The sequence below is a fragment of the Orbicella franksi genome, chromosome 2, assembly GCF_964199315.1.
Source record: "Orbicella franksi chromosome 2, jaOrbFran1.1, whole genome shotgun sequence".
In the NCBI taxonomy this organism is placed as follows: Eukaryota; Metazoa; Cnidaria; class Anthozoa; order Scleractinia; family Merulinidae; genus Orbicella; species Orbicella franksi.
The window spans coordinates 39,227,772-39,242,045 of record NC_138146.1 but is presented as its reverse complement, the minus strand read 5'-3'; the positions used below and the strand labels follow the sequence as shown (position 1 = coordinate 39,242,045).

At 39.4% G+C, this 14,274-nt stretch overlaps 2 protein-coding genes across 2 annotated transcripts; one reads left to right on the top strand and one right to left on the bottom strand.

The window, feature by feature from the left end:
- Nucleotides 1–4,535: 4,535 nt before the first annotated feature.
- LOC145479837 (uncharacterized) lies at nucleotides 4,536–6,629 on the bottom strand. The gene is made up of 2 exons (XM_081458297.1): nucleotides 6,540–6,629; nucleotides 4,536–6,186 (listed from the first exon to the last, which is right to left on the bottom strand). The coding sequence occupies exons 1-2, from the start codon at nucleotides 6,599–6,601 to the stop codon at nucleotides 5,583–5,585; spliced, it is 666 nt and encodes a 221-aa protein (XP_081314423.1). The 5' UTR covers nucleotides 6,602–6,629; the 3' UTR covers nucleotides 4,536–5,582.
- Nucleotides 6,630–7,701: 1,072 nt separating this feature from the next.
- On the top strand, nucleotides 7,702–12,689 carry LOC145479836 (uncharacterized). The gene is made up of 2 exons (XM_081458296.1): nucleotides 7,702–8,035; nucleotides 10,605–12,689. The coding sequence occupies exons 1-2, from the start codon at nucleotides 7,702–7,704 to the stop codon at nucleotides 11,099–11,101; spliced, it is 831 nt and encodes a 276-aa protein (XP_081314422.1). The 3' UTR covers nucleotides 11,102–12,689.
- The last annotated feature ends 1,585 nt before the right edge of the window (nucleotides 12,690–14,274 follow it).

Here is a 14,274-nt window from a genome sequence, read left to right as displayed (position 1 = left end):
AGAGGTTCCCTTCATACAAGAAGTTTCAGGCGTATACACGTCTCCGTTCTTAGATACAGATGAACTAAAAATGACCCTACGGGCCCGAAAAGTTTCCGGGGCGTTCGAGAAACAGGCTCCTGGGCGCCGCTTCTCGAAATCCCCGGAAACTTTTCGGGCCCGTAAAGTCATTTTTAGTTCATCTGTGTCCACAAACGGAGTAGTGTATACGCCTGAAACTTCTTGTGTGAAGGGAACCCCTGTTCATATTAAGAATACATGAATAAAGGAGCGCTGTAATCGTAAGGTTCGAGATTTTGTTATGGCTTTCCGGGCCCGAAAAGTTTCCGGGGCTTTCGAGAAACGGGCCCCTGGTTCAAATTGACAAATTCCCCCAGCAGCCTAAGATGGGTCTAAAATGTTTAGTTTTTCGACGGAAGGCCTTATTCAAACCTCTCGAGTGTGCTACATTTGTTTGGAAATCAATCATTTTCGTTGCGTTTTTTTTTTAGTTGAGGAATTCGCGAGCTTAAGCATACTACAAAATAACTATGTTCTCAACACTGAAAAATTCATGCCCAGAGTAACAGTCAGCAGTTCAGTTACATAATTACAGAATTTTCCACGTAAAGATTTATCCATATAAAGGATTGTATGCTTATTTAGAAATGCTGAGTGATTTCCAAACTGTTGGTCTTTCAGTGGACGAATTATTTGGGCTTGAGCATTTTGAAAAAAATTGTCAAGTTTGTTTAAATTTACCCAGGTGAAGTGCGTAAAATAACATGATAGTGTAGCTCGTCCAAACGGGAAATATCAAAACCCAGAATCAGATCTTCAAAAGCAAACATTTTTGGACTGCAAAAAAATTAACAGTCAGGTCTCCTGTTTTTAACTCGTAATTAGGTTAGCAAGTTACGAGTTGTAGTGGGTGATCAGATTATGCAAACGAGAGGTCGGTTACTCATCTGTTAAGTTCCGGTGTTGATTTGTTATGTCAGCGGGTAATTCAAGAGTGATAGCATAACCAGAAGGAATCAGATTATGCAAATGAACACGACTAAGCACAGTGAAACAGAATTTCCTAATTGGCCGGACTCTTAGGCTCGATTTCCGCCGCTCTCTCGAGTCTGTCCGGCGGACTCCTTTCCCGAGCAGCGGCTGGTGATCGAGCCTACCTGACTCTCTGACCTATGACCTCTGGTCGAAAGTCTATCGTCAATCGAAAATGTCTCCATTCCTTTCATATTCTTTTCCTAACTCCTTGTGGGTACAAAACTGACAATGCATTTTATTATATTACAGTTTGAAAATGGCAAAAGACTGAGTAAATTTCGGCCAAGTTCAATTAGCGACACACCCAGACCGCGGCCAGCGGGATTCACAGAACCAGAAAGAAAACATACCTCACATCCTCTTGCGCCAGCACACGTCCAGACAATAATCAGCAGTGATCTTCGGTACATTTTTTATGTCCCTTGATGTCGATCATCCACCAAGTTACAGACTGAAGTGAAGTAAAGGACGCCCAAACAGGTCAGTTGGAAGCAGTCTCATTTCACCTCAGACGAGAGCTTCCTGCAAAATCGCGGCCCGTCCACCGAAATATCGGCAAATCGCTCAGATTTCGCTTAAAGCAGCTAGAATGACTGTACAACGTCTTTGAATTTTTTTCATGGCCCATGGAAGCTGATCAAAGCATAAAAAACAGAACAAAACCTGACATACCTGACGAAAAAACCTCACGTCCACACACGTTTCCCCATTATTGTCCACAATATCACTCATAACGCTTCCTCAATGCCTTCCTTGTTGTTGTATATAACATAAAAGAACGTATATTGTACCCCCAGGAAGACTTGAAAAGAGGCAAATCCACAACTCAGGTAGAGTCCCCACATGACTGAAAAGTTCACAACTACCATTTTGTTACGTCACGTTACTGTTTCGCACATCTCCAAAGAAGCATTGCACCGACTGCTCACTGTGGAGGGGGTGGATTGGACAACAATTAAAAAAAGAAGACTCTGGACAGGTACCTCATTCTAATTTCTACTTTGTAGCACTGTCAGTATTTCTGGTGTAACAGTTTTCTATTAGGTTCCAGTTCTCAGATCGCAACACTTTGTGAGCATGCCCCATCGACTCTGCAACCTCAAGCAACCGCCTCCCCCCCTCCCCCCCCCCCTTAAAAAAATCCTGGATCCAGCCCTGCTGCTTGAGCTTGGACCTTTTTGGAATGGCTGCCAAAGTGATGGACTGATTTTTCGCGTTTGGAGTCGAAGTGCTCTTAAATGAAATACTATTTGGTATACAACAAAGATGGTTGTATAACTTAGTCCATCGATATAGCTTTGAAAGTGGCTTTAGACGAAACTTTAGTAAAAATCATGTGCGAGAATTTCAAAGCGATTCCACGAGTTCCAGAATCATAGCTTTCCTCTCTATATGCAGACGAACCTCCACTAACGGCCAACTCTTTCTTTGGTCCCGGCGGACAGTCCAAACATGCACTCTTATATTAACCCCTGCACAACGGTCACCTCTCGACAACGGTAACGGCAACTAAAGAGCGTCCCAACTGCCAAAATAACTTCTCAACAACGGACAGTTAACATAAACTGTGTATAAAAAAAACCCTATGCGGTACGTCGTTGGTCTCTGGTTTTGTTCAGTTTCTGTTTTATTGATATAGTTTGATCGTGTTACGCATATATGTGCTAAAATAAGCATTTTTTTTTAACAAAAAGTGTTGCACCCCAGAAAAAAGGTGTCATGTTACACCCCTACCTCCCCTTAACGGCCAGTTGTTTTTCTGTCCCCACGGCGGCAGTTGTAGAGGTTTTACTCACTACATTATATTGCGATCGTTACATTCCCATACAAAAGTTACTATGTATGCTGCTACGCAAGCTCGGGTTAATAATAATGTTCACGGCTCATAAGAAGCTTTGGATACCTGTAAGGAGACGTGGAATAAAGCTGGATTTTGTTTGATTTGATAGAAATGAAGTTCATTTGAGTTATTTTACCTATAAAGCAATATCGGACATAACACATTCAGTTTTTTTTTTTTTTTTGTTAGAACTCTTACTTTTTCAGTAGTTACGATCAAAGGCACGATCAAACCAGCTCAAGTATTCCACGTCAATGATTATTTCTAAGTTAATGATTGCAGTAAAATGTTTGTTGTGTCACGCACTTTCACACAAACTCTTCTAAATCTTTTTGACCATCCTTTTCAGATATCACGAGTTGGCTTAAAACCCATTTTGATTGAAATTGGGATTCAATTGCATGGTGGTAAGACAAATGACGATAGCAATCTCATATCCTGCCTCCCAGACTTTGCACCCCCCTGCACCAGGGTTGCCACCCCCCACCCCCAACCCATCCACCTCACTCCACACAACACAGAAGGGTTGTCAATATTAATGTTACGCTACTGGAGACTCTATGGTGAGCAACGGTGAAATGTGGGTCTTGTCATTTCTACTTTTAATATTTATGATAATATAAACCTTTTTTCTAAATTATTTGGCCTGCGTAGTAGACGTTTCCTTTCCATTTTCCAGGCGGGGAGGTCGAGCAAACAAGCGAGAAAGCGAGTGCATCTGGGGTGAGCAAAAAATGGGCAGAGGTGAGAAGGGGGTGCTCCTTGTTTTTTTCACCCTCGCTCGCAGTTTCCTTCCCTTCGCGTGCTTTTCAAAATAACACTTGCTACGCAGGCTATACGGTATTTGGGACGTTTCCATTGCCATTCCTGATATTCAAAGGGATACTTACAGTAATAATTCAGCAAATATTTTCGCTCACACAAGATCGATCTAAACTCGTCACACGACGACTGAATATGCCCCCAGCTTAAACTCGGAATATCCAACTGAGTTTATACAAACGTTTGTATCCAGAATTCAAAACTTTTCCCATACCATCCAGACTGAATTAACCAGGACATTTCAAAAATGTTAACCCTGATGCACTGGGAACAGAGAAAGTTCTTCCGTGACTGAACCCATGAAATTAGACAAGTGGCAAAGACTTCACTTAGCAATTAATGATTAAAAGAACTTGCTGCAGCTCAGAAAAAAACTCCATTTTTTCCAACTTTTTCCAGACTTAATCTCTATCATCCATACTTTTTCCAGCTCTTGAGAACTAGTTTGCAGATTTCCGTACTTTTCAAGAATTCCAGACTCTGAACAACCCCTATTCCAAGTGATATTCCCCAATTTTCAAATTCTGCTCATGGCAAAAAATAATTGAAGGATAATAACACAATAGCCTCATATGCTTCGATATTTGACCATGGACATTTCTGTTCCTTGAAGCCCCCAGTTTTCCTTGACGTTCACTTCTCGGAACTGATAATGTCCATGGCCAAGCATATTTTCCTGCAAATGAAGGCTACTGTTAAAATATTTGATCAAGTCTAAACCAACAAAAATTACTAATTTTTGCAATTCACTCTCCCAGCTTTGGTTCTATGACAATCATTCACAATGGCTCAGTTTAAGAAGCAGTATGCTTTCTAGTAAATCTACAAAGACACAAAGTTTAAAAGAAAACTCATTTAATCCATCTGACTAAAAAAATCTAAGAGACTAACTGCAGAAGATGTATAATCTCAAGACTTAAAATGTTTTAGTACAGGGAAATAGTACATCTAGGAAACTGTAAGTTATAACAATATTGCTTTCCATCAACTTGAGATGCTCAACAAAAAATTCAAGATATCACTAATTGCATCCAGTATGATTAGCAGCAATTTTTGTGTTCTACTGATTATGGAACCACATTTGTTTTGGCTATCCTAACAAAATGTTTCCTGTACAACATAATTAATTACTGATCAAATGTCTCACAATGTTTGATAAATAAAAGAATAAACATTTTCTAACTGCTAAGACCTACACTATTCAAGGCATTTAGCTCAATGGTTTTTTCACAGAAAAAAGTAGGTTCCTGTGAACCCCTTTCCCCTTCGAGATAAAATAAATTAATAACTGAAGTAGATAAAACTCAGTATCAAATTATAATCATTACCGAAACAGAAAACAATATTGCTAAAACAAGAGAGGAATTGCTGAATGATAGAGCAAGTACGGTATTGGTTTTATGCAGACACGAAGGACAGTTAGTCATGTAATGTTGTAACACCACTGCAAAGTGCCTTAAATAGTGAAGATCCAGCTTGAAAAAGGCTAGTCATAACACATACATTATTCATAACATTACAAATAATTATATACAGTATAATGCTATATGACTTTTCCTGCACTTCAGCAGTCAAATAAAAATACTTGTTTGTACAATACAATAGCACCAGCATTATATATAGCATGGAAGTAGGTCCACATTCAATAACTGAAATGTCTGTTCTTAGAAAATACAAAGTAAAACAAAGTTCTTCAGTATAGAAGTTAAACATGTGCACCATCCTTGGTCTGTTGCAAACACGATCACAAATTATAAGCCTTGTCTGAAGATAAAAGCTACAATAGAGCAAATGTTCACATTGCTGGTAATTTCATCCAGTTCATGACAGCCATATAATGTTGTCAATGTTTTCTAGAGTGTTTATTCTTGCCAGTACACTTGGCTTATTCATTGTCTTCCTCTGCATGCTTCATATATTCATCCAGTTCAGCATCAAGATGGCTTTTTGTCTTGGACATGTATTTATCAAGTTCTTCATCTAGTTTATCTCTTGACACTGGCTTATCACCTCGGCCACGTCCCCGACCACGACCCCTAGTTGCCCCTCTACCACCACGAGCCCCTTGTCCAGCACCTTGTATTCCACGACCAACACGGGTAACTCCACCAGCACCTCTTTTACCACGGACACCACCACGTAAATTACTACCCAGACCTCGACCTCGCCTAAATCCACCACCAAAACTACCACCACGTCCTCCACCACGAGTTCCTCCTGCAACAGTTGGGCTAGAACCCAGCCGGTTTTTCAACAGTCCTTTAGCATTTCCACCTCGTCCTCTACCCCTCGTCGGTGAACCAAGTCGACTTTTAAGGCTTGAAGTGTTTCCTCCAAGGGCTGCTTGGACACCCGGTCTGTTGGCCATCTGTGCTGCAAGGCGGCGATTCTTTATGGAGGCTTGTGACATCTGAAACTGATTGCTTCGGACTCCAGTGATGGTGACTTGTGGTGGCGAGCGGACTTGCTTTTTGGCCATTTCGGTGAAGCTTCAGAAGATGGATGGAGAGGGGGAATTTGTACCTTGCATTATGTGACTGGCTTCAATGCAATTGCACTCTCAGTGCAAACTTGTATGCATTTCACTTTCACACAACAAACTAATTTTAACCAACTTTATAGCCACAGCATTTCTATGGGCAGTGCATAATGCCCTGGCAACTATTATTTTTGTATGGCCTGAATTGTGGACCATGGTATTCTATTAACATCAGTGATGACACTTATGAAGCTCATAAAGCTCTTTAGGCTTATCTAGTAGCCACAATGTGACTGAATGCATGAAGCCAGATATAAGGTACTATAATACCATGCACAGCAAGGCACATGGTACATTGCTCACCGATCATTCAGCGTCTTGGTTGTTGTACTCTTGAGAACAATCTTGGCTGGTGTATGAGACATCTTTGATTATTATTTCAACTTTCTGCAACTTTGACAAGCAAATAAGTTAGGAATTACCAATCCTTAGTTCATTTTAAGCAACAAACATCAGCAGAAGAGTAATCTGTGACTATTTCTACCATATTTTCATTTACTTCCTATAGATTTCCAAAAATTGTCTCTTTCTGATCATTTTTCAAATATTTCAGATGGTTAGAAAAGATTTCCAAAAAAGCTCAGGAAGTTGTTTGACCAAAACGTAAATTAGACATACATTTTAACACAGACTGCTAACTCTATTTGCTAAATGACTTAACTGTATTAAAACTGTATTCCACAGAGAAGCCAAAGAGGGACAGCACATGTGGGATGTATACCGCCAAATATTTGGCATTCAAAGAGTTAAAGCTGGAGCAAACACATCAGAAATACATTTCCAAACCCTCAGAAAATGTCTTCAATTTAAGGGGGGATAAACAAATGGAGGTCCACTGAGGCCTGTTACATTTCCCTACAAGACTGGGTATCATCAAATCACACTGACATTTTGAACTCCTGCTCCTAAACTAAATTGCAGCGTATGGAAAAATTAAGTTCAGTTCAATTAGGTCGGTTACGGGTTAGCTTAAGTTTTGAAATGGAAAGTAACATTTGCAGACTAAGACTAGTACTTTCCAAGCTGGAAAGTAGTGTAGGTTAAAAACCCCTTGATAAATAGCTCTCTCCTGATTACATCTGATGCCATATGAACGCTAAGAACAAGTAAACACTTCCGACAAGTCACGGAGAATATTAGAGACTGACAAACAACCTAAAGAACGCTAAAGCCTCTAATATTCCACATATTTATTCTCGGCAGAACTATTCTTCCCCTAAAATACAACATAACAGCACGAAAGGAACAGTAATGAAGGTTTATAGTTACGTATGAGGTATGATTCCGAGGACACAGCACTCGATGTAGGTGGATTAGTGACAGAAACCCAGGACGGCGAAGAAGAAAGAAAGGAAGACGCCAGGTGAAACATTCAGGCTCGTCAAGAGAGACTGGGAACGATGCGTTTTAGCTTTATCGGTTATGTATGCTAACATGAAGTGTATCAGTGACCCATCTTATCAAAATGAGTGAAGTTGTTGCCAATGTTGCGCGAAAAGCTTTTGCTTCAGCTGCCAATTATGAAAAAGTACGATCGGATTATCCTGTAGAGGCAGTGGAATTCTTGCTACAGAAACTTGGTGTTACAGACAATGAGGCGTCAAACACAACAGGCAATCGGCCATTCACGATCTTGGAACTCGGTTGTGGAACAGGAAAATTTACTCGAGTCATGGTAAAATTGTTGACGGGGAAGAAAGTCAAAGTGATTGCGAGTGAACCTTTGCAGAGCATGTGTCAACAATTTAAACTGATGGTACCTGAAACGGAAATTATCCAATGCGCTGCCGAGAAAATACGTAAGTAACAAAAACATCTGGTGACTCACGGGATCACATAGCGGAGGACCAGGGTGGCGGTGGGGAGAGGGGAAGGGGCGGGGGCGGGGGGGGGGGCGAAGGGAGGGAGGAGTGGACTACTCAACAGAGCTTGCTCACAAGCTAAGGTGCGGTGGGGATAACACTTATTTATTCTGAATTTTGGCTGAGCTGCTTACAAACATGGCCTCAGAGCTTGCTCACTCAGTGAAAGTTGATACTGTATTCTTTGACCTGTCTCATGATCATTGACAAATTCCCTTGTTTTCCCACTGTTATTGTGCCACCCCTATTGGGTGGCAAACAGCCACCCCTCTTAGGTGGCCAGTAATCAAAGTCTCGTTAAGGGCTCATCTATTGTTTTTACCTCTATAAAGCAGCCAGCCCCCTTTAAGCAGCCACTATCCATTTCTCTAAGGGTGGCCATTTAATAGGAGTTGTTTTTTTTTTTGACCATCTGGACCAAGCAATATACCATGTGAATGGATTAATATTTTAAGTCTATCTTGATGATCCCACCTCAGTCTTATTCCCAGGGTTTTTCTTCCTGTGTGATGATACATGTTTCACCTTATTATTTGGTTAGTGAAATATCACTAACCAAATAATAAGGTGAAAAATGTATGCACAGGAAGAGAAACCCTGGGAATGAAACTGGGAAGGGATCATCAAAATACTACCGAAACAGGTAGACCGCGAATTCAAAGACAAGCGTGGCAGTTGACTTCAGTGCCAAACGTCAATGATTTTGGTCATGTGGCTTTGTTTGTCAAACCGAAAAGATGAATGCATGTGGTCACATTCCAGAGCGTGATTGAACAATGGCATATTCTGTAAACAGTAAAGGGCACACTCTATTGTGCGGGAAATCCATAGATGAAAACTTAAGAGAAAGTATTTTAGACCCCATCATTGTGGAAAGCGGAGACTTGGCATCAGGATTTTCATAATTTGTAGCATTGTGGGGTCCCATTAAATGGTTGACTCTGAAGTGCAAACAACAAACTAAACTGGTGAAGTCAGCAAGGAGAAAGGAATGTGAGCAAGTGCATTCACCTTAGGGATTTGACAAACAAAGCCAAGTGACCAAAATCATTGATGTTTGGCGCCACAGTCAACTGTCATGCTTGTCTTTGAATTTGCGGTCTACCTGGTTTGGTAGAAGACTTAAAAACTTAATCTATTTGCAATCCACATCAATGGCCTTAAGCACGTACTGGCGAGATGAGAAGAGATGACGATGATGATGAATCTATATCAGCTGAGAAATGTTGTCACAAGATATAAATTTCTATATATAACATGCCATAGAAAATACAGCCAATCGCAATACAGGAAAGCCGTTGTGTCTTCGATGGTATTACATCCAACCAATTCTTATCATGCACTGCAAACGTGTTGCATTGATTGTGTTGGCCACTGTATTTCCTATGGCATGGTATAATAGTTATGCAACGCTTTCGAGTGGTATACTTGAAATATCCCACTTGTCACTTGTATTACATGTATAACTATGTACCAGTCTTAAGCCAATGACAGTCATCTCAGGTGAATAACCTTTCAAAGGTATGAGCAGTTTCAGAAGATTTCTTATTTCCAGACATATGTACCAACATTTTGAAATTCACAATGATTGCCACAAAACTAAAGCAGAAATATTATCCTTGACAGAGTGTTCTTTCATGTGAGGACCCTTTGTAAGGTTCACATTTCACTAAAACATCTTAGATATGGTATCTGTGTCAAATTTTAGCAGAGATTGGTTTTCTCTCAACCCCTCCAGAAAACGCTCATATAAAAAAAAAAAAAAAGAAAAAGAAAGCTGCAACGTTAATGATGAAAACAATATACGCTATTTTAAGCTTCCTTTTATCGGCCAGTACTCTAGAATAACAGAACTCAAACTACGGCAATTACTTAAACGTTTTTGTGAAACGGATCTTAATATCAAATTAGTTTTTACTTCTTTCAAAATCAAGAATATGTTCAGTTTTAAAGATCGTACTCCTGATGCTCTAAAATCCATGGTAGTTTATCAATTTACTTGTGCGGGATGTAATTCCTGTTATATTGGTGAAACCAGTCGCCATTTTTCTACCAGGATTAAAGAACATACAGTAAGCGATAAAAACTCGCATATTTTTAAACATCTTTCTCAATTTTCTTCATGCAGGGGCATGTACACACCTTCTTGTTTTCGCATCTTAGACTCAGCGAATAGCTCTATTGATCTTAAACTTAAAGAAGCCTTTTATATTAGTAAGAACAAACCTGACCTTAACAAACAGTTACATCACTTCAACACCTTTTTAACTCTGTAATTTCCGTTTCCACTGTTTTGTAATGCATATTGTAAATAGTTTATTCATATTTTGTAGTATATAACTTGTGTCACGTATCATTAGTCACTCTATTAAACTGAAGATGGCATAAGCATGCCGAAACATGTCTTTAAAAACTGTTGTACGTTTTATGCAATATATATACATATATTAGATAAATTTTAGGAGCTTAAATGATAAACTTGATCACAAGGAATTATTGTTTTCAGCTCTTCCTGATGCAAGTGTGGATGTTGTAATTGCTGTTCAAAGTTTTCACTGGTTCACAAACCGTTCAGCTTTGGAAGAGATCCACCGAGTGCTTGTCCCAAATGGTTCCTTTGGATTGATGTGGAGTCTTTTAGACGTATCTATACCATGGGAAAAAGACCTTTTCAACTTTTTGAGGATTTTACATGAGGGAAATTCTCTAGTTTTCCCTCACTTTGAAAATTGGAAAGAAGTCTTCAGTCTCCTCTCACAGCATCTGTTTAGCACCCCAGAAGAGTGTATCAGCTTTGAAAATTGCTTACAGGCAAGTTCTTTTGATCAAGCCTATAAGCATTTTGCTTCTTATTCAATAATAGCTGGTGGCAGTGAAAGTGATAAGAAGGCTTTCCAAGAATTGTTTAATGAGTTAATGGAGAAGCACTTTAAAGAAAAAGGGATTTTTTTTGAGGGTATTAGATTTAAATTGTACATGTACTGGTGTCACAAGGAAATTTAAAATTTGGCAGACTATTTTTTGTTTTGAAAAATTTATATGCTTGGCAGGTTATAACTGGAAGTGGGTTTAATGAATGCATTATCTGCAAAATTTTAAAAGAATTATTATAAATTAGTGAATACATTATTGAGCTGGCTTGTTTGGTCCCATTGGTCTTGTTTTTCTTTTGTGCAAATTTATGGAGGTCACTTGAAGCTCACTCCATATTTTCCCCATGCCCCCCTCCCACCCCACCCCATTCCCCCCATGTGGACCTCGCACTAGTTCAGTAACATATAAATGTCTAGTATGTGGAGAAAGGAACAATTCTAAACTGTCAATTTGGGACGGTAAATAGAGAGTGAACTGTTACATTTCAGTTCGTTGTTAGGGGAAAGTATGGAAGGGAATTTAATATTCATCTTCTTTGCTGAAGATCTATAGAGAGATAATCGACCCGATTATAGATCCTCCACTTTTTCAGGAGGACCTCCCCAACCCTATCTATTCTGTGTTATTAAAAACTGGATCATTGGAAAATGCATTTCAAGAGTTCTCATTGGCTTAGCCATCATGGGTTATGAGCCATTATACCATGCTCTACAAATATGGTAAGAGTACACGTGAGTTTTTGGGGCCTTTTAACTTTTATTTTTTGTTTAGTTTTCTATATTTTGGGGGCGTTTTTAATGAAACAATTATGGCACTTGCGCTTGTTGGATATGAGATGATTATAGCCAACTCATATCCAACGCACGCTCATGGAATAATTAACAATTAGACCCGTAGCCCGCAAGGGCTACGGGTCAATAGCCCATGAGGCGAAGCCGAATGGGCTATTGACCCGTGGTCCTTGAGGGCGAAGGGTCTAATTGTTTTAGTATCACCCAATTAGTTGGACAGAAAAGGTAATAATAAAGTTAGCAAATGCAAGTTGAAGAAATATTTATTTGGGAATAAAACGAAAGAAAGCGTCACGCTCGATGGCGCCAATTTCGCTACTCGATGACTATTACTAATAGTCCCCTAGTAGCGTAGCCAATCAAAATGCAGGATTTGCATTAGTCCACTAGTTGGGTGATACTAATTGTTGATAGATAGTGAGTAGTGTAGCAGTGTGCGCTTGTTAAAGTGATTCCTTATTAGTATTGCATTGCGCATCCCTACTGCGGACGATTTTCGCGTCATCAGCGCGCGCACATGAGCGCGTGCGCGTACAAAACGTGAAAGATTTCCTCAAACTAAACTCGAAAGCGAAATAAATGCTCCTTTTCTCTTAAACGAGCACGGTGACCCCCACTGTTTTATTTCATAATTTCAATGAGAAGAATATCCTCAATAACTGAGAAAAAAAATTAGCAGAAATCTATGGCTACTTTTTTTGCAAATGAAATAAATACTACAGAGGGAGACATGACGGGCCCAACAGCGCAAAAATCAACGAAACTCAAACTCTGTGTGATATAACACGCTGCATTGAAAAATAATCGAGCTTATTTGTTACGCCTGAAGATTACCAAAAGTCACCTAAATAACCGTATTTGTCAGCATTGTGGCGTGAAAACAAGCACTGTGACCCCCTATTTTACTACGTTTTTAATATCTCCTTGTCCTGTAACAACAGCATACCACGTTTCATCGGAAATCTATGGCGGGTTCTTTTACTAGGGAATCACCTTAACAAAATGACGGCCGCTTCGCATTTTGGAAGTGTCTGTGATAAAGTTTTGAACGACTAGTAGATTTATGCTAAAACAATTAGATTATTAGCTCTCGATTTCTATGCGTTAATAGTTGACGAGGGCGCACACGCGATAGACTGAAATCTCGAGCTCATAATCTAATTGCTTCGTAGAAACTTCATGTCAAACCCGCAAAACTTGATTGTTATAAACATTCGTTTTTTATCAGGATTGTTAAATTAGTCAAATTATGGAATGAATTACTTGCATATCTAGTTTGCATCTGGAATAAATAAAGTGTGTATGAATGTTTAGTTTAACCTTACTGCCAGAAATTAGCTAGAAATTGTTAGCTTACAAACAGGTGGTTAAGACGGACAGAGTGTGAGCGAGAAGAAGCAGCGAAAAATACTGCGCTAAACCGCCTGTTCTGTAGGCTAGATATTATCACGATGATCACTTTTTGCGATTCTAGATAGGCGATGCAAGTTTTGAATTCTTTGGTCCCTTCATTTCACGAATTTCATCGTACATATTAGGGATTCCAATCCAGAAAAATTCCATATGGACTTCTGATTAGCACAGGAAGGCTTTTTAAATCCCCTCTGATTTTCTTAAGAGAATTGTCACCTCGAGTTCCCGTGATAGGAGTTAATGTCTGACGCTTTCGGATGGGTAAAAATGTCATTTTGGGTACCGAAAAAGGTCGAGACTCAAATTAAAGGACCCAAGTCAGCCTCTGCCATTTTCTGTGCCCTCTAAATTATTGATATTGCATGGTGAAGCGAAATTTTTTTGCCTTACTGTAAGTTGTGTTCCTGAAAGTATCTTCAATTATCTTTAGTAGTTTCACAGTAGTTTCCTTCGTTTCGACATGCTCCGAATAAAATGTATTAGCCAAACTCTCGCATGTAAACAAAAAACAAAGGTATGGCTGACAAGGGCCCTTCAAGTTCCCCTAAAATAACCTAACAGACAATACGTTTATAGCGCAGCCTAAAATTAACCTATACAGAGCCTTAAAAGAACTCCAGATAGCGTAAAACAGCGTTTCAAAGCATTTGAGAGAAAATCGTCGTTGTGTGCTCCTAACAGCAACTAGATTTTGAAGGTAACAACCAAGTGCTAAAATATTTGATGTTTGTGGCGGACCCGTAACACTTAAACAGGCGTTTAATTTCTTTCGCGACGACTTTTAAGATGATGAGGAGAAAATTTCTTGTATTGCTTACTCGGCAATCATTTTTAACTTACAAATGAACGTGTAACAGCAACAGAGCAACGGAACAAACAAATGTTCAGCTGTTGATTAAAATATGCTATGAACTTGGTCTCTTTTGTTTCCTCACTTGTTGCATTTATTATGATTATTTTATTAATTCATTACTACACTTCACAACTCCAGATATTTCTTTTTCAAGTTAAGCAGTTTCATTGACTCTTCATTGAAACAACTCCGTGTTTGTCACATTCCTTTTAGTGACCGTCAAACCTATGTACACATTCCTTTGC